The sequence below is a fragment of the Sebastes fasciatus genome, chromosome 21 (genome assembly GCF_043250625.1).
Source record: "Sebastes fasciatus isolate fSebFas1 chromosome 21, fSebFas1.pri, whole genome shotgun sequence".
Classification (NCBI taxonomy): Eukaryota; Metazoa; Chordata; class Actinopteri; order Perciformes; family Sebastidae; genus Sebastes; species Sebastes fasciatus.
Window position 1 is genome coordinate 1,003,360 of NC_133815.1, and position 23,429 is coordinate 1,026,788.

Consider the following 23,429-nt stretch of genomic DNA (forward strand, 5'->3'; position numbering starts at 1 on the left):
GGCTCCAATGCTAGAGCAAACAGCAAGGGACTCAGAGCACAACCCTGCCTAGTGCCCCTACAAAGGTTGAATGCATCTGAAACTGTCCGGTTAGTAAGGATTCTAGCACTGGGATTGTTATACAATATCTTAACCCATGCAATAAATTTTGTGCCAAATTCGTATTTTTCTAGTACTGCATATAGGTAGGGCCATTCCACACAGTCAAAGGCCTTTTCCGCATCTAAGCTCAAGATGAACAAATCTTCCTTAGGATGTCTGGGAGAGTACATAATATTAAAAAGGCGTCTGAAGTTATTAAACGAATGTCTTTTCGGAATGAACCCTGTCTGATCCGGGTGTATCAATTTAGCCATATAAGGACCGAGTCTGTTAGCTAAGGATTTGGCCAAGATTTTTTGGTCTGTGTTTAATAGTGACACTGGCCTATATGAACCTACCTGCTCTAAATCTTTCCCTTTCTTTGGAATAACTGTTATAGTAGCTTCATTTAGTGTTGGTGGTAGTGTGCCAACCTCAAACGCCTTTCTGTACATCCTCAACAGGTATGGGGCTAGCATATTATCAAACTTTTTATAAAACTCATTGCAAAACCCATCTGGTCCTGGGCTTTTACCACTTTTTAAAGACTTGATCGTCTTCTTTATTTCCTCACATGTAATTTCTGTCTCCAAGGAGTTTTGATCCCTCGGTGATAATGTGGGCAAATCACATGCCTGTAAAAAATGGTCCATAACCTCGGGTGGTGCCTGGGCTTGGGAGGTGTACAACTTTTCATAGAATTGCCGAAAGGTACTGTTTATGTCACTATGTGAGGTAATATGAGTTCCAGAATCCGATTTTATCTTATGAATGGTCCTATCACTTTCCCTTTTCCGTAGCTGCCTTGCCAGCAACTTGTGCGGTTTATCGCCAAATTCAAAAAATGTCTGTTTAGTAAATATGAAAGCTCTTGAGATTTTTTCAGAGAGTAATTGATTGAGCTTGTATTTGAGGGCTGAAATTGTATTATGCGCCTCAGTGGACGGTTGGGCAGCGTTTCCTGCGTCTAATTTTCGTATTTGGTCCTCCAACTGTGATCTTTCAAAACGGTTGCGCTTTTTTTGTGAGGATTGAAAGGAAATGACACATCCTCTTGTATATGCTTTAAAAGTTTCCCACAACAAAGTCGGTGAAATATCATCTTTATCATTCGTCTCAAAAAACAACTTCATCTGAGTCTCTAAGTACTCACAAAAACGTTTTCTTGTAAGCAGTTGGGGATCAAACCTCCAGGATCTATAGGTCTTTTCAGCCTCGAGCAGCCTCAATGAGAGAGAGACGGGACAGTGGTCAGAAATGACAATGTCGTGGTATTTCGCATTCTGAACTCCAGGCAGGAGTTTGGCATCCAACAAGAAGTAGTCTATTCTGGTGTATACATTGTGAACTTGAGAATGAAATGAGTATTCTCTACCTGTTGCATTTAAAATTCTCCACACATCCAGTAAGTTTGTATTTTTAATATATGAATTCAGAAAATTAGAAGCGTTAGATGATGCCATTCTTCGCGTAGATGATCTGTCCAAATAAGTGTCCAGGACTAGATTAAAATCCCCCCCAATCAGCAAATTTGTGGTAGAAATGTCCGGTATCAAACTAAAGACTTTCCTAAAAAATTCAGGATCGTCCCAATTTGGCCCATATATGTTCAGCAATGTAATTGGTGTGGACTGAATCTCACCCGTAACCAAAATATATCTTCCCTCTTTATCTGCAATTGTAGACTGATGTAAGAATGGAACATTTTTGCGAATTAGGATAGCCACCCCCCTAGCCTTGGCTGAAAACTTGGAATGGTATACTTGACTTATCCATCCAGCCTTAATTCTACCATGATCTTCATTTTTCAAATGCGTCTCTTGTAAGAAAATCACATCGGCCCGTAACTCTCTCAGGTGCGACAGTACCTTGCCCCTTTTTACTGGTTCATTTATTCCGTTCACATTCCATGTGCAAAAAGTTAAATTTCGTCCCGTTCCAATATCTCCGTCCTTATCTATCGGTGCAACCATAAGGAAATATCATTCTCCTGTAATGATTCTGACGCATTGCCATTTGTCGTTAAATGATACAGCCTATGTAGCACTGCTCCCCACCCCGCCCCCCTTCCTACCCTTAAACAAAACAACAAAAACACAAAAACACTCACCTTCCCCTTGGTGCACCCACATTTAGACCTCTGGGAGCGGGACCAGCCCTCTCTCCCAGAAGTCCAAACTCCGCACCAACTACCTAACAACCAATTCTTAATCACTACCATACTGACCTTCAGGTGTAGCCCCACAGTTATATAGTGAACCCAAAACCAAAAATTCTAGAATTAACATTAGGTATATTATTTATTATTCAAGGGGATAGGTCTTGCTCATCTGCAAAAAAAAGGGTGAGTAAGGATTTTAGAGAGAGTATGTTTAACTTGACCTCCTCTTTAAGTATTTCCGTCATAATTAGGTAGCATTTGTCTTGGCCAGTTCCCTCAGGATCAGAATGTAAACATAGAAAACGTGCTCTATCCAATAGCACCCACTACAAAAATACTGGAAGAAAAATAGCAGCAGTTGTTAATCAATTGTCTGCTTAATATAAGCCCAACTGTATACAACGGATCAGTAGCAGAACTACATCAGTAAACTTAGACTTAAACACTTTGAACAAAATGGACTGTGGCACTTTAGAACGAATGTAAACAGTGGCAGAATGTGCACTTTAACCTTCAATATAACAAGAATAACATTCTGCAAAAGCCACCCTGACGTTCACCTGTAAGAGGCTCCTGTTGGAGTCCTCAATCTCAGTCTCTCTTTGGAGATCCTAAACGGAAAGTCCTCTCAGTAATTTTCTGAAGTTCAAAGTGGAGGGCCCTCGTTATCCGGCCCTCATACCCCGTCCCCTGGAGGTCCGAAATGGCGCTCCGCATAACGACGAGCCTCCTCCGGGTCGGTGAAAAACCTCTCTGATCCGCTGTGCGACATTCGTAGCTTGGCTGGGTACAAAAGTCCAAATCTGACTCCAGGTTTGTCGCGTAGCATCCTCCTGGCTGGAGTGAACGCAGCTCGGCGTTTAACTACTTCAGCTGGGAAATCTCTGAAGATTCGGATCCGTTGTCCTTGAAATGTTAAATCTTTGATGGACATCACTTTCTGCATTATGTCTTCATAAACATGACAGTAATATACCCTCGCGATCAGCTGCCGTGGTGGCTCGTTGTCTCCAGGACGTCTCCTCAGGGCCCTGTGGGCTCGGTCTATCTCCGGTGTTTCTGCTAGGTTTAGCACCTCTGTTAGCATCTGAGCCACAAACTCCCTGGTCTTCTTCCCAGTTTCTTTCCCTTCTTTTATTCCGACCACTCTCAAGTTCTGTCTTTTCGAGTGCCCCTCTAAGTCTAAGCATTTTTCTGAGAGAGTTTCAACTTGCCCAGAAAGTTTCTTGACCTTGTCCTCCAAGTCCTGCATCGTGTCCGAGGAGCCGCTAGCCGAGTCTGCTAACTCTTTCAGAGTTTGGTTTTGCGCGTCCATCCTGGCCTTCAGCGCTGTTATCGCCGCGTCATTTTCGGCCTTCAGTTGTGCTATTTCCCCTCTCAATGTAGTCGTAACCTCTGAGATCTCGGTTTCAATCTTCTTACAAATCTCCGACTTGATAAGGAACAGTTCTGCGTGTAGCGCTGCTATGGCCCCCAGCACGTCGCTGTTACCCGCCGTTCGGGCGACCCCTCCGGCGTTATCCTCTCTAGTTGAGCCCGAGGCTTCATTCGGGCCTGTTTCCTCGTTCGGGTCCAGCTTTGTGTTGGCCTTTTTCGGCATTTTCACACGGATTTCTTCCTCTCTTACCTTCCTCAGAGGCTTTGATTATATTCTTGATGACCTTCCTGAATTATTTTCGAGTGGTTTTGGTAAAAAAATGGAATTTTAAACGTAAATCTGCTGGAGCTACAGGTGGCTGCGTCCTATCCGCTCATCGCTCGACAGCGCCCCCCACAGCTGTGAAATGGTCTAAAGATCTGCGACTATTCAAAATCTAGAAGAATGAGCTTCAAATGTGTAATTCAGATTCTCATGTTGGTCCTCTAAATACGTTGTTGGTTTGACTCCTCCTAGAATCAGCTGTTAGGACCTACTGGGTGTCATCTTGAATCAGTGCACATCAGAACTGTGCAACATGTGGTGAAAAAACATCTGTAGAAAGTATTTGCTCACCTTGATCATAATGTGTTGATGGTTTGAGTTTGTTCTTTCACTACATGTGTAAAATATGGTGAAGGAAAAATCTATTCAAAGGTCCACTTACTAATGATCCAGAGCTTTCAGTTGAAAGCTCTGGATCATCATTATGTGGACCTTTGAGTTTAGATTCTCTGCACCACATCTTGTTTCTGAAGGTCAAGAACAAACATCTCTGGTGCTAAACTATCTGCTGACATGAAATGGTCAGATGAAGATTTGTACCACTTCTGTTTTTAGAATATTTGAATTCATGTCTTCATTTGATAGTTGACAGTAGAAAGTGGCAGAAAACATATTGACATTAAAAAGTAACAGCAAGGACACCAGAGTTACCTGCTGTGTGTCTCAGACTGCTGGTCACCTCAATATTTAGACCACTTCTAACCTCAGTTCAAACCTAACTAACTCAAGCTAAGCTGCCCAAAGTGACTGTGAATCAGTAAAGGACACAATCAGCTCTCTCTAATGGAGGACTTTTACTGAGAAGTAGCTGTAGAAAATGATGAGTTTGTATTAAAGGGCAACAACGGACATTTTTAAAACATTGATATCATTCTGGAGGCTAAATAACATGATGGAAACAATACTGTAACTTGCTCATGTACGCTCATATTGAGAGGGCACGCCAGGAAACCACAAGGTGGCAGCGTCATGACGGTAAACAGTAACTGACTGTCAGTGTGATATGAACGGAGAATAGAATCTCAACAACATTTGCAATATAAATAAACATGCTGTCACTTCTTGAATCTATTTTATGTGTTAACAATAAACACTTATGAAACAGGGAAACTGTGTCAGACCTTTCTGACTTCTTTAGTCTTCCAGTAGTTATAGTTTATACAAGTGTTGTCCACTGAAACGGAGAGAACTATAACTACTGTTAAACAAAAGAAGTCAGAAAGGTCTGACACAGTTTCCCTGTTTCATAAGTGTTTATTGTTAACACATAAAATAGATTCAGAAAATAACAGCATGTTTATTTATATTGCAAATGTTGTTGAGATTCTATTCTCCGTTCATATCACACTGACAGTCAGTCACTGTTTACCGTGATGACGCTGCCACCTCGTGGTTTCCTCTCAGTATGTGCGTACATGAGCAGGTTGCAGTTCTTTTAAGTAGATATATAGTTATTTAGCCTTAATATTAATGTTTTAAAAATGTCCGTTGTTCCTCTTTAATAAACAAACTTCAGCCAGATCACTAAATGTTCAATAAGACAGTCAGACAGGGAAATCAGCTAATTCTTGTTTATTAAAGCAGGAGAGTTAAAATAAAGGAACATTTCCATCACAGACTGAATGCTGAATTCAAACAGAAGAGTAGCAACACTTTAACTCTTCTCTGTGACCATCTGAGCTTCAGTGTCGGACAAGTCTGGATATTCTTCAGCAACCATCAACAAATGATTTTAGTAATAAAGTAATGTCTCCACAGAGAGAAGAAGAGGAGTCATGCTTCTGTGGAGGAGCTGATGTCCAGATCCAGAACAAGACCTGGACCTCAGACAGACAGTCAGACCAAAACAAGACCTGGACCTCAGACAGCCAGTCAGACCAGAAGAAGACCTGGACCTCAGACAGCCAGTCAGACCAGAAGAAGACCTGGACCTCAGACAGCCAGTCAGACCAGAACAAGACCTGGACCTCAGACAGCCAGTCAGACCAGCACTGTCCAAAGTAAGACTGTAGATGTGTCTGCTGATGTCTTCATGTCTGGAAACAGGACTTGTTGTTTTAATACACTGACTATTGTTCAACCCAAAAGAAATAATGATGTATGTTTATGTTTTGTTTTTATGATAGCACTCCGTCTTTGCATTAACAATCAGAATGCTGTTTGTTCTCCATCTGCATAGATGAAGATGGAGAACTATTAAACTGTGTGTAAAGCAACAGCATCACTGTTCTATCACAGACAGACAGTCACACTGACTAACAGCCAGACAGCTTCTCATAATAGTCCTCCACCAGCGGGGGGCTTTTATTTTGAAGCAGCTAAAGGAAACGCAGTGTATTGGTCAACGAGATCCACGGTTCTTTGTTAGAGGTGCTATTCAGTAAATACAGGTCTACACAACAAGACATGAAGATATTCTGCATTATATGATGAGTTTTAAATGTTACAGGGCGGTAGGAACAGCCACAGTGAGCTGTTTAGATGAAGAGCTGCTGGCGAGCAGCTGAGGCTCCGCCTCCTCTGCTGTCAATCAAACCTGTACACCAACACACAGTCAGAGGCTGAGAGGAAAAGGAGCATTTATGATGCTTCTCTTTAAAAATATAAACTATTGGGCGCCTGGGTTAGGTCAGTTGGTAGAGCGGGCGTCCATGTATCAAGGCTTGGTCCTGACCGCAGCGGCCCGGGTTCGAATCCGGCCTGTGGCCCTTTCCGCATCCACTCTCTCTCTCCCCCCTTTCCAAGACTCTATCCACTGTCCTCTCAATAAAATGGAAAATGTCCCCAAAAAAATAACTTTAAAAAAAATAAATATATAAACTATTAACAATAAATATAAAAATCACATTGACGTTAGTTTTGACTTCAAGAAGATGACTTTATAACCTTTACTTCTTTATATGTTCTTATATTGATTATTTTCATATTGGCAATGAAAGTAATAAGTTTCTGTGTTTTGTCTCAAACTTGTCTCTCTCTTTCAGCAGATAGAGGTCTGCAGGAGGTTGTAGATGAACATAAGATCAGTCTGAAGGAGAGATGTGAATGTGTGACTGAAGGAAGTGATGAAACAGGAAGTGGAACCCTCCTCAACAGGATCTACACTGAGCTCTACATCACAGAGGGACAGAGTGAAGAGGTTAATACCCAACATGAGGTGAGGCAGCTTGAGACAGCTTCCAAGAAGAAGACCCTCCATGACGCTCCAATCAAGTGCCAGGACATCTTTAAAGCCTTACCTGACCAACAGGGACACATCAGAGTCGTTCTGACGAACGGCGTCGCTGGCGTTGGGAAAACCTTCTCAGTGCAGAAGTTCACTCTGGACTGGGCAGAGGGCTTGGAGAACCAAGATGTCAGTCTGGTGGTTCTGCTTTCGTTCAGGGAGCTGAACTTGATCAGAGATGAGCAGTACAGTCTTCTCATGCTGCTCCATGTTTTCCATCCAACATTACAGAAGGTCACAGCAGAGAAGCTCGCTGACTGTAAAGTTCTGTTCATTTTTGACGGCCTGGATGAAAGCAGACTTTCACTGGATTTCAAGAACAAGAAGGTTGTGTCTGATGTCACCCAGAAGTCATCAGTCAACGTGCTGTTGACAAACCTCATCCAGGGGAATCTGCTTCCCTCAGCTCTCGTCTGGATAACTTCCCGACCTGCAGCAGCCAATCAGATCCCTCCTGCATGTGTTGACAGGGTAACAGAAGTACGAGGCTTCACTGACGCCCAGAAGGAGGAGTACTTCAGGAGGAGAGTCAGTGATGAAGAGCTGTCCAGCAGAATCATCTCACACATCACGACATCCAGGAGCCTCCACATCATGTGTCTAATCCCAGTCTTCTGCTGGATCACTGCTACAGTTCTGGACCACATGTTGACTACAGACCAGAGAGGAGAGCTGCCCAAGACCCTGACTGACATGTACTCACACTTCCTGTTGGTTCAGACAAAGAGGAAGAAGCAGAAGTATGGTGAGGGACATGAGACGAGTCCACAGGAGCTGACGAAGGCTGACAGGGAAGTTCTTCTGAAGCTGGGGAGGCTGGCGTTTGAACAGCTGGAGAAAGGAAACATCATGTTCTACCAAAAAGACCTGGAGCGGTGTGGTCTGGATGTCACAGAGGCCTCGGTGTACTCAGGAGTTTGTACAGAGATCTTCAAAAGAGAGAGTGTGATCTTCCAGAAAACAGTCTACTGCTTTGTTCACCTGAGCATTCAGGAGTTTCTGGCTGCAGTCTACATGTTCCACTGTTACACAAGCAGGAACACAGAGGTACTGGAGGCCTTCCTGGGAGAAGACTACAAGCACAGAGAGTCAAACCCAAAGTGTTCTCTCCAGAACATCTTTAAGTGTTTTGGAAACAATGCTAGTCGTGGCAACAATGACCATTACCCATCTCTGGATGTCTTCCTGAAGAGAGCCATGGAGAAATCCCTTGAAAGTAAAAGTGGCCACCTGGACCTGTTTGTTCGCTTCCTTCATGGCCTCTCTCTGGAGTCCAACCAGAAGCTCTTAGGAGGTCTACTGGGTCAGACAGACAGCAGTCCAGTTATCATCAAGAGAGCCATCAACAACCTGAAGGAAATGAACAGAGTTAATATCTCTCCTGACAGAAGCATCAACATCTTCCACTGTCTGACGGAGATGAACGACCACTCGGTACATCAGGAGATCCAAGAGTTCCTGAAGTCAGAGAACAGATCAAAGAAGAGCCTCTCTGATATCCACTGCTCTGCTCTGGCCTACATGCTGCAGATGTCAGAGGAGGTTCTGGATGAGTTGGACCTGGAGAAGTACAAAACAACACCAGAGGGACGACGGAGACTGATTCCAGCTGTGAGGAACTGCAGAAAAGCTCTGTAAGTCCAGATGTGATTAACTTTATAGATCAGTGTAGATTACTAGTTTAGTTCTTCAAATATACACACTATAAATTATTCTTAAAATATAATATTCTTATAAGTGTTCTACATGTTTATTACATAAATATGTCCATTGTATTTTGTCACAGATGTTCTTGAGCTGTTTCAAATGTTAAGTTCAAAATGTTTCAGTAGGTTTTGTTTCTAGCTGTCAAGTTAATGAACACTTATTCTATTTATTTCTAATAATTGTTACATTTTACAGTTTTTTCTTATTTAAGTTTTTGGGTGATGGAGACGACATGTGAACCTGGTAAAACAAATGGAAAAAAACAAAAGATCAGCTGGTTGGTGGAGCGCTGGGTCTAACCGGTGTAACGGCAGCAACAGAACGTTTGCTGATCCGGCGGGGAGTCGGGGCGGTCCTGGGATCAGAGCCCTGGTGCTGGGGGTTGCACTGGCTGACTCTGAGCTAACTGCTAACTGGGGGTACGTCTCCTGGAGCTGCTGCACACTCTACCTCCGGCGAAGCAGCCTCCCGGCGGCGAGGAGGACAAGGCGGGGGTGCAAGTCGATTTTTCGTTTCTGATTCTTCTAATTTAATCCAGACGGTCCGTTCAGAGCATTTCTGTTCAGAACGGGCCGAATGCTTGGCTTGTGGTGTTGCTGCTTGCAGCTACTCACGGTTAGGAACACCGGTGAAATACACTCTGTTTCGAAAGGAAGAAACAGACCCCGGTAGCTGTTACTCACAGTCAGAAATATCGGTAAAATACACTTAGCGGAGGTAATTTCCAGCTTTATTAGTTGTTTGCTTTGACATAACCACCACGGTTATAAAGTAGAGCATGGGTTTAACTATCGGAGGTATTTTCCTGGAGGTAACGTTATTAGTTAGTATCAAGTCTGACACCGGGGAAATACCGTCTTACTCACACAGGTCACAGCTTACTCACAGTCACACCGGTGAAAATACAATAGAAGAGTTTGGTTGTAAAGTGAACAGCAGTCAATGAGCTGCGGTCTGCCCGCTGTGGACGACATGCTGGACTCAGTCTGCAGAGCCCTGAAGCCCCGCCCCCGCTGCTGAACAGAGCGCCGGTCGCTCGTTTATTCAAAGTTTAATAATATTGAACGTGTTGCGCGTCCAAATTGCACCAAATTTGACAAAGCACGTCCTTGGGTCCCCAGCAATACACCCACTAAGTGTGAAGTTGATTGGATGAGCGGTTCTCAAGATATGAGAAGGACACACAGACAGACAGACACACAGAGATTCCTTGTTTTATAGTTAGATAAAGAAACTATGAAAACGCTCACAGACCCTGGATGTATTATTGACGAGCCCTCGGTGCAGCTCTACTTCTTGGTCCTCTCATGTTGGACTGAGGACAGACTGGACGCTACAGTGACTCACTATCGCCTCTCGAGGTACAAGTAGGCTAGTACTACAAGAAAGTCAGAGCCGGACCTCGCTGGTTGGCCGTAGATATCTCTGCAGCACAAAACATTGATGTATTTGATATAACCTCAAAACTGTTACTTCTTCACATTCTTTTGTTAATGTTAATTTTTTCAATGTTTTAAACTAAAATTGTGACCAGATCTTACTTGTTGTACCTTTAAAGAACCTGGACAAACAAACTACTCATGTCTGTTGCTTCCACACTGATTTCCACTGCATTTATTCTATTTTGTAACTGCTCTGTATATATTCTGTTTTTATGTCTTTGAAGCACTTTGTAAAGTTGTTTTTGAAAAGTTCTGTATAGATAGATTCTTCTTATTACTATTATTATTATTATTGATTGAGTATGTAACTTTAGCTGAAGCAGCCACTGTGGCCACAAGTGACAATTATGGGGTAATGTTGAATGCTATGCTAACAGTGATTTGATAGCACAAGTAGGGATGTCACGGTACCAGAAATCTAGTAGTTGATACCAATACCAGTGAATTTCCACGATACCAAATTCGATACCACAGTAAAAAAAACAACAGAGTAACTGGATCCAACTGGTGCTCAGTAACAGAACGTTAGTTCTTCATGGTTTTCTCATGAAACTTGATTGGATGCTTTGGATTGGTTCAAACTAAGTGGATCTGGGGAGTTAAGTGTAAGATAATCAAATACAAGTCCCAATAACATTCACCGGAAATACAGAGTCCAGAGATCAATAATAAAAAACACCACCACTTTTCAGAGATTTAGCAACAAAAGATAGAAATTCAGTTTGTTCAGTTCAGTTTTCCCCCCACGAGTGAATCATCTTCTCAATCATAGAGGATCTCTGTGCTGCATGGCGCTGTTGTGTGTGTGTGTGTGTGTGTGTGTGTGTGTGTGTGTGTGTGTGTGTGCCAATCTCCGACAGAGAGCAGAGGACAGAAGCAGCCGCATTTGGCGCTTGGCGGTTCTTAATTTCGGACCCTGCAGGCATCGTACGGTACCGTCAGTACTGTAGAAAACGAGTACCGTCACATTTTTTGAATTTTGGCATTGACTTGGCACTGAAGTAACGGTTCTCGTGACATCCCTAAGCACAAGTGGAGAATATTCATCAAGTCAGTGAACTGATTCAGTCATGTCAGTTGCACAACAACATCCATCTAAAGTTTTAGCATTAGCTTGGGTTGTGCCGGTGTAAAATATTTCAAACCGGTGTGATATTAAGCCAAACACCGGACCGGACTGGTATACCGAATCTTACCACGAGGTGTGGCACTTAACTCAGCCGCCGCAGAAAGCCCATGAATGAGAGTGGGGTGACTCCAGTCCAATTGGTGGCAGTAATGCACCTCTAAGCTGGTTTGCCAATCGGCAATAAACACTAAGAAGAAGAAGAAGAAGAAGCGGCACCACATTACACCTTATCTCGTGTGTTTTTGTGCTCATCTCTTTCGTTGGCTTAAAATCCAAAATGTTGCCATGTTGCCGCAGTTTTACAGATAATGAATGACTGAATGAGACCAGCTCTGCCATGTCTCGTCTCGTCACACCAAAAAACACATGAACTTCCTCGTAAACAAACCTCTTGTTTATTAACCAACATAACATCATAATAGACACACAGACACAGACTCTCTCTCAGGTAGGACGGTTCCGGTGTAAAATATTTCAAACCGGTGTGATATTAAGCCAAACACCAGACCGGACTGCTCTACCGAATCTTACCTCGAGGTGTCACACTTAAAGGGACTGTTTGTAACTTCTTACATCACCCGGGTCGGTGTCCCATGCGCGCTCGCATATGTGCTCTTGCGTGTGTCTACGCTGTTCAGACTCAGACTCCAACACAAACTACAGTGAAGCACCAAAACCTCTTGGTTGTATCTAGTGAAGCTGTTAAACAGTGTTGGCCGCGGTCGGAGGACGCGGGGGAGACCGTAGCTTTGGTCTCCAGGACCGGAGTCTCTGCTGTACTCTGCTCCTCTGCTCCTCTGCCTGCCTTCACTCAGCTCACTTCACCTCACGTGCATGCTGCTCACTCCACACTGCAGAAGAGTTAGTTTAGCTCTGAGAATATCTAGTGAATGTTCAGTGGACGTTTGTGCAGAAATAACTGCTGCAGCTCCTCCAGACCAACAGAGGTTTCCTGTGTCTTGTGAAGTGACGGGGCTCCGCAGAGAGAAACGTTATCGTCTCCGACCAAAACTCCGGCGTCTCCCCCGTTCCCTCCGGCCGCGGTCGGGAGGCTGAGGCGGGAAAAGCCAACACTAGGATCAGCATTGATTCATGGAGAGACCTTCGTCTGGTCAGCTAACATTACTGCCAAGCAGCTGAAATATAGAGTGATATTGTGCTTTTAGCTGACGTGTGTCTCCTCACTGTTTTGAGCGATGCTCGTTCATGTCTTGTTGGAGCGAGCACAAGCGCGAGCCCGACGCTGACTTTCGTTGACTTAACGGCCACAGGTGAAGCTGTTAACAAGCATTTCTGAAACTTACAAACAGTCTCTTTAACTCAGCCGCCGCAGAGAGTCCATGGTTGAGAGTGCAGCGACTCCAGTCCACTTGGTGGCAGTAATGCACCTCTTAACTGGTTTACCAACTGCCAATAAACACTAAAGAAGAAGAAGCGGCACCACATTACACCTTACCTCGTGTGTTTTTGGGCTCATCTCTTTCGTTGGCTTAAAATCCAAAATGTGGCCATGTTGCCGCAGTTTTACGGATAATGAATGACTGAATGAGACCAGCTCTGCCATGTCTCGTCTCGTCACATCAAAAAACACATGAACTTCCTCGTAAACAAACCTCTTCTTGTTTATTAACCAACATAACATCATAATATTACGTTAATCACGTTGTCATATTGCTTATTAGTAATGCAATACAGGCTGGATTTAGCACTGTGACTCTGTCGGCACAGGTTGTTGATGTAGGATACTTTTTCATTTGCCAGAACGTGTCACAATGACAAATATCGGTTCTGCCGGTTAGCATAAAATCAAACCGGTTTAAGCTCGTACACCGGACCGGACCGGACCGGTTTAAACCGAAAATCGACCGAACTCTAGCATTAGCCACCGTAAACTACTGATCATACGAGACAAAGATAGTCATTGTAAAACCCCTGAGTGTGTTGAATCGAGCAATGGTGCATTTTATTGCTCATGAATTCAAGCTGTGTTCCATCATCTTGTTTTAAAGTCTTTCCTTTTATTCTGTTACTCACTGAAGGAAACTCAGGTGTTTCTCTCTCTTGTTGCTGTAGAGAAGAGTAGTAGCAGGAAATACACAGCTTCCACCAATAACAGCGGTCTGATGAATATATAACAGCAGAATGGTAGAATTCAGACTTTTTAAGAGATCTTATACACACCAAAGATCAATGTTATGTTTTTAATGCTGATACACTGATAACATCTTTCCGATGACATTATGTCGTAAATAATGCAACCTTATTGGTTCTTTAATTGCGTTTGTGAGCTGAATACGTTTGATGCTCAGAAAAGAGTGTTAATGACAAAACGCCATGCAGTCATCAAAATGTCTAGTTACATGAATGTTTAATTATGTACAGGTCTAATATTATTACACGATCTGTTTAATTTCTCTATCGTTTGGCAACAGTCACTGAATTTTCCCATTTATGGATGTGAACCTGACAGCAGCAGGTAGCAGCAAAGAGAGGTCATCTTTCTCAACCGTGTTATTATCACTTATTCACAGAGTTTTATGCTAACTTTGTGGAGACAGACCTGGGATCAGATCACACTGACAGACTGGACATTAGGGAAGCCTCAATGTAACTACATTTTCTCTCTCTTCATCTGCAAGATTAAAGAAAAACAAAGATTAAAAGTCTGCAGGTTTGAGAGAGATTGATGAGAATTATTGTTTCATGTCAAACAGTGAGATAAGATTAGCTGAACCACTGATGTGAGGAGCAAATGTTAATCAGAGAAGTATATATCAAACTGTTTAGTCATCAAATGCATGAAGTATATATAAACTGTCCTCTTTCATAATAACATATTTTGTATTCTTTGTGTCATGACAGACTTTCTGGCTGTAGACTCTCAGATACTCACTGTGAAGTTGTGGCCTCAGCTCTGAAGTCCAACCCCTCCCATCTGAGAGAGCTGGACCTGAGTCACAACGACCTGAAGGTTTCAGGAGTGAAGCTGCTGTCTGCTGGACTGGAGAGTCCAAACTGTAGACTGGAGACTCTGAGGTCAGTTCACTGACTGTAGCTCATGTAGTTTGTACACACACTCTCTGCACTGGCTCTGCTCCAGATGGCTCTACAGAGGGACTTTAACGTAACTCTCCAACACGCTTGACACACAGGAGAGGCTTCAGTTGGTTGTAATCTCCTCACCTCACCGCTAGATACCGCCACATCCTACACTCTGGACCTTTAAACACAGACCTTATTTCAGGCTTCTAACTAAAAACCCATTGACCTCCAGACGAGGGAACAGGAAGTGCTAAAATGCTGACTCATCTCTGGGTTTTTGGACTCATTCCTGCAGCGCTCTATTTGAACATGTCTAAAGGTGCAGCACTCTTCAACAAACACGTATTGCACCAACTTAAAGACACATAAGTGATGATTATGAACGACACCATCAAATTAGAGGTTTCTATGGTTCTAAGTTATTCCCACGTTCTTTTTGACAGCAGATCTAACTGTGCTCTGTTTTCATGTCAGCATTGTTTAATTATTTGAAGCCACAGACATTTAGATTACAAGAACCAAATAAATATTCTGCATCAGAAACATCTTTGAAGGTTCATATTTTTTTCAAGTCTATCTGAATACAATACTCACATGTTCATATGTACATTCAAAGAGTTATTGATGTCTGTCATCATTCCTTCTGTCTGTGAAGCAATCCCCGTATAACCTGAGTGTTACGAGATGAGGACTAAATCCAGTCTTCTTCTGTGTAAAATGACCTGTAACGTTGATCTTAAACTAATCGGAGGCTTCAGCAGTCTGAGTTAGATGTATTAGAGCTGGGTGACTTGGACAAAATCAAATATCATGATATTTTTGACCAAATACTTTGATATCGATATTGTAGGGTTGACCATTGGTGCTTTCACAAAATATTTACACAATGAGATTTCTGATAAATAATCATCAGTAATGTGGATCTCATGACTAAGTGTAAATGACAAATAATAGAACAGCTGGAACAGTCTGGTAAGTTCAGAAAATGACATCACTTTACTGTAATATAGCCTTTAAAACCAGGAAAAGACAACACTTATTCCATATCACGATATCACTAGTGCTGTCAATCGATTAAAATATTTAATCACGATTAATCACACATATTTTATCTGTTCTAAATGAACCTTAAAGGGAGATTTGTCAAGTATTTAGTCCTCTTATCAACATGGGAGTAGACAAATATGCTGCTTTATGCAAATATATGTATATATTTATCATTGTAAATCAATTAACAACACAAAACAATGACAGATATTGTCCAGAAACCCTCACAGGTACTGCATTTAGCATAAACAATATGCTCAAATCATTACACGGCAAACTGCAGCCCAACAGGCAACAACAGCTGTCAGTGTGTCAGTGTGCTGACTTGACTTTGACTTGCCCCAAACTGCATGTGATTATCATAAAGTGGGCATGTCTGTAAAGGGGAGACTCGTGGGTACCCATAGAACCCATTTACATTCACACATCTGGAGGTCAGAGGTCAAGGGACCCATTTGAAAATGGACATGATAGTTTGTCCTCGCCAAAATTTAGCGCAAGTTTGGAGCGTTATTTAACCTCCTTCATGACGAGCTAGTATGACATGTTTGGTACTGATGGATTCATCAGGTTTTGTAGTTTCCTATGATACCAGTATCTTCACTCTAGCTTTAATGCCCGCTACAACATCTGGAAGATCGATTGCGTTAATGTATTAAAGAAATTAGTGGAGTTAAAACGATTAACTTTGACAGCCCTAGATATTACGATATCCAAAATCTAAGACGATATCTCGTCTCATATCACGATATCGATATAATATGGATATATTGCCCAGCCTTAGTATGTTTCCAGTCAGTATGTTGTGTAGAACTATATTGCCCTGGATGTGCTAGAGCAGCTACAGAACACTAGCAGTACACAGAAAGACAGGCAACCGGAAATGAGGCAATACTCTTACCGCAAGCACGTCAGCCTGAAGAGAATGAATGAATGAGAGCTCTGTTTCACTGTTTGTATTTTACAGTTTTTAACCTGCATCCTGTTGGCTTCAGGTGTTTGGAGTTTACATTTTCTAAACTTCTACGTTCTAAACCTTCTTCAGCTCTGAACACATTATTAAACATTGAATGATTTCAAGCTGGAACGTTGTCTTCTAAACTTACATCATTTATTCTTTATTCAGATTGTGGGGCTGCAGTTTGTCAGAGATCAGCTGTGCTTCTCTGGCCTCAGCTCTGAAGTCCAACCCCTCCCATCTGAGAGAGCTGGATCTGAGTAACAACAAGCTGCAGGATTCAGGAGTGAAGCTGCTGTCTGATTTTCTGGAGAGTCCACACTGTAGACTGGAGACTCTGAGGTCAGACACCATTTATTTTTTTTTACTTTTTATTTATGTATTTTCCAGTTTTATTACACTGAACAAATTTCACATCAAACATTAAAACTAAGATAAACTCATAAAAGTAAAACAAAAAGGGGGGGGGGCACTACTCTGACATTACAAACCCTGATCTGTTTTTTTCAGATCATCTGTGAACATGAGCCATCTTTTCTCTTGTATGCAATCCATTTTCCCAGCGTTGTTCATGGGTCCTTGCTTTAGTCCTTAGATAATGGGTCAGCTTTTCCATAGAGTATATTTCCCCTTCCCCTGGCTCCAGGGATGCAGTTAACTATGGTAGCTCTGGCTCCAGGGATGCAGTTAACTATGGTAGCTCTGGCTCCAGGGATGCAGTTAACTATGGTAGCTCTGGCTCCAGGGATGCAGTTAACTATGGTAGCTCTGGCTCCAGGGTTGAAGTTAACTATGGTAGCTCTGGCACCAGGGATGCAGTTAACTATGGTAGCTCTGGCTCCATGGATGCAGTTAACTATGGTAGCTCTGGCTCCAGGGATGCAGTTAACTATGGTAGCTCTGACTCCAGGGATGCAGTTAACTATGGTAGCTGGTTTAACTTCACGTTTCTCAGAATAGAGCTGCCGATAACCAGAGTTGGTTTCTCAGCGGGTGTGTCGCTGAGTGGGGAGAATCTGTTTGAAACGTGGAGTGGTTGGTGGTGAACCGTGGGCTTCAGTTTAGGACTATGCTTCCTTCGGACAGTCACCCAGCCTCCCGGCTGCTCGGGGGTTGCCGGGGGACGGCTAGCAGGAGCTACGCTTGGCCGGCCCGCACCGGCTATGGGCTGGCTAACTACAGAAGATAATGATTTAGTTTCCATGGTGCGGAACCGGGCTCCTAATTCACTAACCCTCGCCTCCAATGCAGCAAGTGCACTACATTTAATACATGTACCATTATCACTAAAGGAGGCAGAGGAATAACTAAACATGAGACACACAGAGCAGGAGAGAGCAGGAGAGGGAGAGAGAGAAGCCATCGCTAACTGCTAAGCTACTGCTATGCTACAGTACGATAGCCCAGCTAGCGTTAGCAGAGCTGAATAGCTTGCAAGCAACTGTGGGATTATGGAGAAGTCTCTAAAAAGGAGCGAGTTATGAGTGCTTAAGCAGAACTAGTGTAAGTATGAATGTAGCGGGTAATTAGCCGCTGTAATAAAGAGTAGAACTATATTGCCCTGGATGTGCTAGAGCAGCTACAGAACACTAGCAGTACACAGAAAGACAGGCAACCGGAAATGAGGCAATACTCTTACCGCAAGCACGTCAGCCTGAAGAGAATGAATGAATGAGAGCTCTGTTTCACTGTTTGTATTTTACAGTTTTTAACCTGCATCCTGTTGGCTTCAGGTGTTTGGAGTTTACATTTTCTAAACTTCTACGTTCTAAACCTTCTTCAGCTCTGAACACATTATTAAACATTGAATGATTTCAAGCTGGAACGTTGTCTTCTAAACTTACATCATTTATTCTTTATTCAGATTGATGAGATGCAGGTTGTCAGAGATCAGCTGTGCTTCTCTGGCCTCAGCTCTGAAGTCCAACCCCTCCCATCTGAGAGCTGGAGCTGAGCCTCAACAAGCTGCAGGATTCAGGAGTGAAGCTCCTGTGTGGTTTTCTGGAGAGTCCACACTGTAGACTGGAGACTCTGAGGTCAGACGCCATTTCTTTTTTTTACTTTTTATTTATGTATTTTCCAGTTTTATTACACTGAACAAATTTCACATCAAACATAAAAACAAAGATAAACTCATAAAACTAAAACAAAAAAGGGGGGGCACTACTCTGACATTACAAACTTTGATCTGTTCTTTTCAGATCATCTGTGAACATGAGCCATCTTTTCTCTTGTTTGCAATCCGTTTTCCCAGCGTTGTTCATGGGTTCTTGCTTTAGTCCTCAGATAATGGGTCAGCTTTTCCATAGAGTATATTTCCTCTTCCCCTGACTTCAGGGATGCAGTTAACTATGGTAGCTCTGGCTCTAGGGATGCAGTTAACTATAGTAGCTCTGGCTCCAGGGATGCAGTTAACTATAGTAGCTCTGGCTCCAGGGATGCAGTTAACTATAGTAGCTCTGGCTCCAGGGATGCAGTTAACTATAGTAGCTCTGGCTCCAGGGATGCAGTTAACTATGGTAGCTCTCGCTCCAGGGATGCAGTTAATTATGGTAGCTCTGGCTCCAGGGATGCAGTTAACTATGGTAGCTCTGGCTCCAGGGATGCAGTTAACTATGGTCGCTCTGGCTCCAGGGATGCAGTTAACTATGGTAACTGGTTTAACTTCACGTTTCTCAGAATAGAGCTGCCGGTAACCAGAGTTGGTTTCTCAGCGGGTGTGTCGCTGAGTGGGGAGAATCTGTTTGATACGTGGAGTGGTTGGTGGTGAACCGTGGGCTTCAGTTTAGGACTATGCTTCCTTCGGACAGTCACCCAGCCTCCCGGCTGCTCGGGGGTTGCCGGGGGACGGCTAGCAGGAGCTATGCTTGGCCGGCCCGCACCGGCTAGGGGCTGGCTAACTACAGAAGCTAATGATTTAGTTTCCATGGTGCGGAACCGGGCTCCTAATTCACTAACCCTCGCCTCCAATGCAGCAAGTGCACTACATTTAATACATGTACCATTATCACTAAAGGAGGCAGAGGAATAACTAAACATGAGACACACAGAGCAGGAGAGAGCAGGGGCCTCATGTATAAAAGACTGCGCAGCTTTCACACTGGAAGATGGCGTACTCACAAAATTGGAAAAGTACGTAAGCACAGAAATTTCCACATGTATAAAACCCTGCGTACGTCTGTTTCTGCGCACCTTTCCTTTATACATCCCAGTTAACATTAAATTGAGCGCAGCTGCACGTGCCACTTGGTCCGCCTTGTCTCCTCCCATTAATAACTATGTAAATGACTATAAACACGCGCCATGCTGTCACCTATTGTCCAAATAACGATGGCAAGTCACGCTGGAAAAGGAACAAAAAAGGGGAATTTCACCGAGTGTGAAATTGAAGTGTTTGTTACTGAGGTGGAAGCTAGAAAACATATTTTATTTGATGGTCTTTCATCAGGAATCAGTAACAAACGCAACGTCTCCACATCAGCTGACCGTGCTCCTCCGGGTCTCGACTGCTGGGGCGCCGTTCTGGCCGCGTCTTCACTAACGCTGTGCTGGAGTCACAGAGAGAGATTGTAAATATAATGAAGAATATATATATATATATATATATATATATATATATGCAAAGAATTAAAAAGAATGAATGACGTTCTTGGTGGGATGAGTCATATATTAAAAGACCTTGTTGAAAAATAAATGTTTGTCTCAACTCACCTCGTTGCTTTACATTCTGTGTATCTCATCCAAACGGCGCTGTATAGCTGCTGCATTTGGCTCATTGTTAGGTGGGCCAGGGTCCAGTTCATCCGTCTGTAGCTCCTCTGGAGCACAGGCTCACCACGTTGGTTTGCCACATTGTGCAGCACGCGATTTTGGTTTTGGCACAGTGGTTAAGGCATGTCATCTCTGGGACTTTAGTTTAAATGTGTTTTTGTTGTGCCTCTCTGATATTAAATATTATGCGAATGTAAGAAATATGTTGGTTTTTTTTTGATCCCACATCATAAATAAAGCTCAGTAAGTTGAGTGAAATTTTTTTTTTTACACATTTGGCGAGTTTCAGTACTTTGTAGTTTGAAACTGTCAGATGACAGTTTGGAGGACGGCCCGCACATTCTCACGTCACGTTGATTTTTATACATCCCGGCGTGAGCGTGAAACACAGCGTACGCAACATTTTAGTATGTGCGTACCGTTTATACATGAGGCCCCAGGAGAGGGAGAGAGAGAAGCCATCGCTAACTGCTAAGCTACTGCTATGCTACAGTACGATAGCCCAGCTAGCGTTAGCAGAGCTGAATAGCTTGCATCAACTGTGGGATTATGGAGAAGTCTCTAAAAAGGAGCGAGTTACGAGTGCTTAAGCAGAACTAGTGTAAGTATGAATGTAGCGGGTAATTAGCCGCTGTAATAAAGAGTAGAACTATATTGCCCTGGATGTGCTAGAGCAGCTACAGAACACTAGCAGCACACAGAAAGACAGGCAACCGGAAATGAGGCAATACTCTTACCGCAAGCACGTCAGCCTGAAGAGAATGAATGAATGAGAGCTCTGTTTCACTGTTTGTATTTTACAGTTTTTAACCTGCATCCTGTTGGCTTCAGGTGTTTGGAGTTTACATTTTCTAAACTTCTACGTTCTAAACCTTCTTCAGCTCTGAACACATTATTAAACATTGAATGATTTCAAGCTGGAACGTTGTCTTCTAAACTTACATCATTTATTCTTTATTCAGATTGAGGAGCTGCAGTTTGTCAGAGATCAGCTGTGCTTCTCTGATCTCAGCTCTGCAGTCCAACCCATCCCATCTGAGAGAGCTGGAGCTGGGTTACAACTACCTGCAGGATTCAGGAGTGAAGCTTCTGTGTGGTTTTCTGGAGAGTCCACACTGTAGACTGGAGACTCTGAGGTCAGACACCATTTTTTAACTTTTTATTTATGTATTTTCCAGTTTTATTACACTGAACAAATTTCACATCAAACATAAAAACTAAGATAAACTCATAAAACTAAAACTAAAAGGGGGGGGGGGAACTACTCTGACATTACAAACCCTGATCTGTTCTTTTCAGATCATATGTGAACATGAGCCATCTTTTCTCTTGTATGCAATCCATTTTCCCAGCGTTGTTCATGGGTCCTTGCTTTAGTCCTTAGATAATGGGTCAGCTTTTCCATAGAGTATATTTCCTCTTCCCCTGGCTCCAGGGATGCAGTTAACTATGGTAGCTCTGGCTCCAGGGATGCAGTTAACTATGGTAGCTCTGGTTCCAGGGATGCTGTTAACTATGGTAGCTCTGGCTCCAGGGATGCAGTTAACTATGGTAGCTCTGGCTTCAGGGATGCAGTTAACTATGGTAGCTGGTTTAACTTCACGTTTCTCAGAATAGAGCTGCCGATAACCAGAGTTGGTTTCTCAGCGGGTGTGTTGCTGAGTGGGGAGAATCTGTTTGAAACGTGGAGTGGTTGGTGGTGAACCGTGGGCTTCAGTTTAGGACTATGCTTCCTTCGGACAGTCACCCAGCCTCCCGGCTGCTCGGAGGTTGCCGGGGGACGGCTAGCAGGTGCTACGCTTGGCCGGTCCTCACCGGCTATGGGCTGGCTAACTACAGAAGCTAATGATTTAGTTTCCATGGTGCGGAACCGGGCTCCTAATTCACTAACCCTCGCCTCCAATGCAGCAAGTGCACTACATTTAATACATGTACCATTATCACTAAAGGAGGCAGAGGAATAACTAAACATGAGACACACAGAGCAGGAGAGAGTAGGAGAGGGAGAGAGAGAAGCCATCGCTAACTGCTAAGCTACTGCTATGCTACAGTACGATAGCCCAGCTAGCGTTAGCAGAGCTGAATAGCTTGCATCAACTGTGGGATTATGGAGAAGTCTCTAAAAAGGAGCGAGTTATGAGTGCTTAAGCAGAACTAGTGTAAGTATGAATGTAGCGGGTAATTAGCCGCTGTAATAAAGAGTAGAACTATATTGCCCTGGATGTGCTAGAGCAGCTACAGAACACTAGCAGTACACAGAAAGACAGGCAACCGGAAATGAGGCAATACTCTTACCGCAAGCACTTCAGCCTGAAGAGAATGAATGAATGAGAGCTCTGTTTCACTGTTTGTATTTTACAGTTTTTAACCTGCATCCTGTTGGCTTCAGGTGTTTGGAGTTTACATTTTCTAAACTTCTACGTTCTAAACCTTCTTCAGCTCTGAACACATTATTAAACATTGAATGATTTCAAGCTGGAACGTTGTCTTCTAAACTTACATCATTTATTCTTTATTCAGATTGAGGAGATGCAGTTTGTCAAAGATCAGCTGTGCTTCTCTGGCCTCAGCTCTGAAGTCCAACCCCTTCCATCTGAGAGAGCTGGATCTGAGAGGAAACAAGCTGCAGGATTCAGGAGTGAAGCTTCTGTGTGATTTTCTGGAGAGTCTACACTGTAGACTGGAGGCTCTGGGGTCAGACACCATTTATTTTTACTTTTTATTTATGTATTTTCCAGTTTTATTACACTGAACAAATTTCACATCAAACATAAAAACTAAGATAAACTCATAAAACTAAAACTAAAAGGGGGGGGCACTACTCTGACATTACAAAACTTTGATCTGTTCTTTTCAGATCATCTGTGAACATGAGCCATCTTTTCTCTTGTATGCAATCCATTTTCCCAGCGTTGTTCATGGGTCCTTGCTTTAGTCCTCAGATAATGGGTCAGCTTTTCCATAGAGTATATTTCCCCTTCCCCTGGCTCCAGGGATGCAGTTAACTATGGTAGCTCTGGCTCCAGGGATGCAGTTAACTATGGTAGCTCTGGCTCCAGGGATGCAGTTAACTATGGTAGCTCTGGCTCCAGGGATGCAATTAACTATGGTAGCTCTGGCTCCAGAGATGCAGTTAACTATGGTAGCTCTGGCTCCAGGGATG

General features: G+C 43.1%; 1 protein-coding gene across 1 annotated transcript in view; it reads left to right on the top strand.

Moving 5' to 3' along the window:
- LOC141759838 (uncharacterized) overlaps nt 1-23,429 on the top strand; it is a 211,341-nt gene that overhangs the window by 56,798 nt on the left and 131,114 nt on the right. Inside the window, 7 exon segments of the mRNA XM_074622258.1 lie at nt 6,929-8,804; nt 14,311-14,484; nt 16,664-16,837; nt 18,360-18,434; nt 18,436-18,531; nt 21,229-21,402; nt 22,787-22,960. Of these exon segments, the coding sequence (XP_074478359.1) occupies nt 6,929-8,804; nt 14,311-14,484; nt 16,664-16,837; nt 18,360-18,434; nt 18,436-18,531; nt 21,229-21,402; nt 22,787-22,960 (2,743 nt within the window).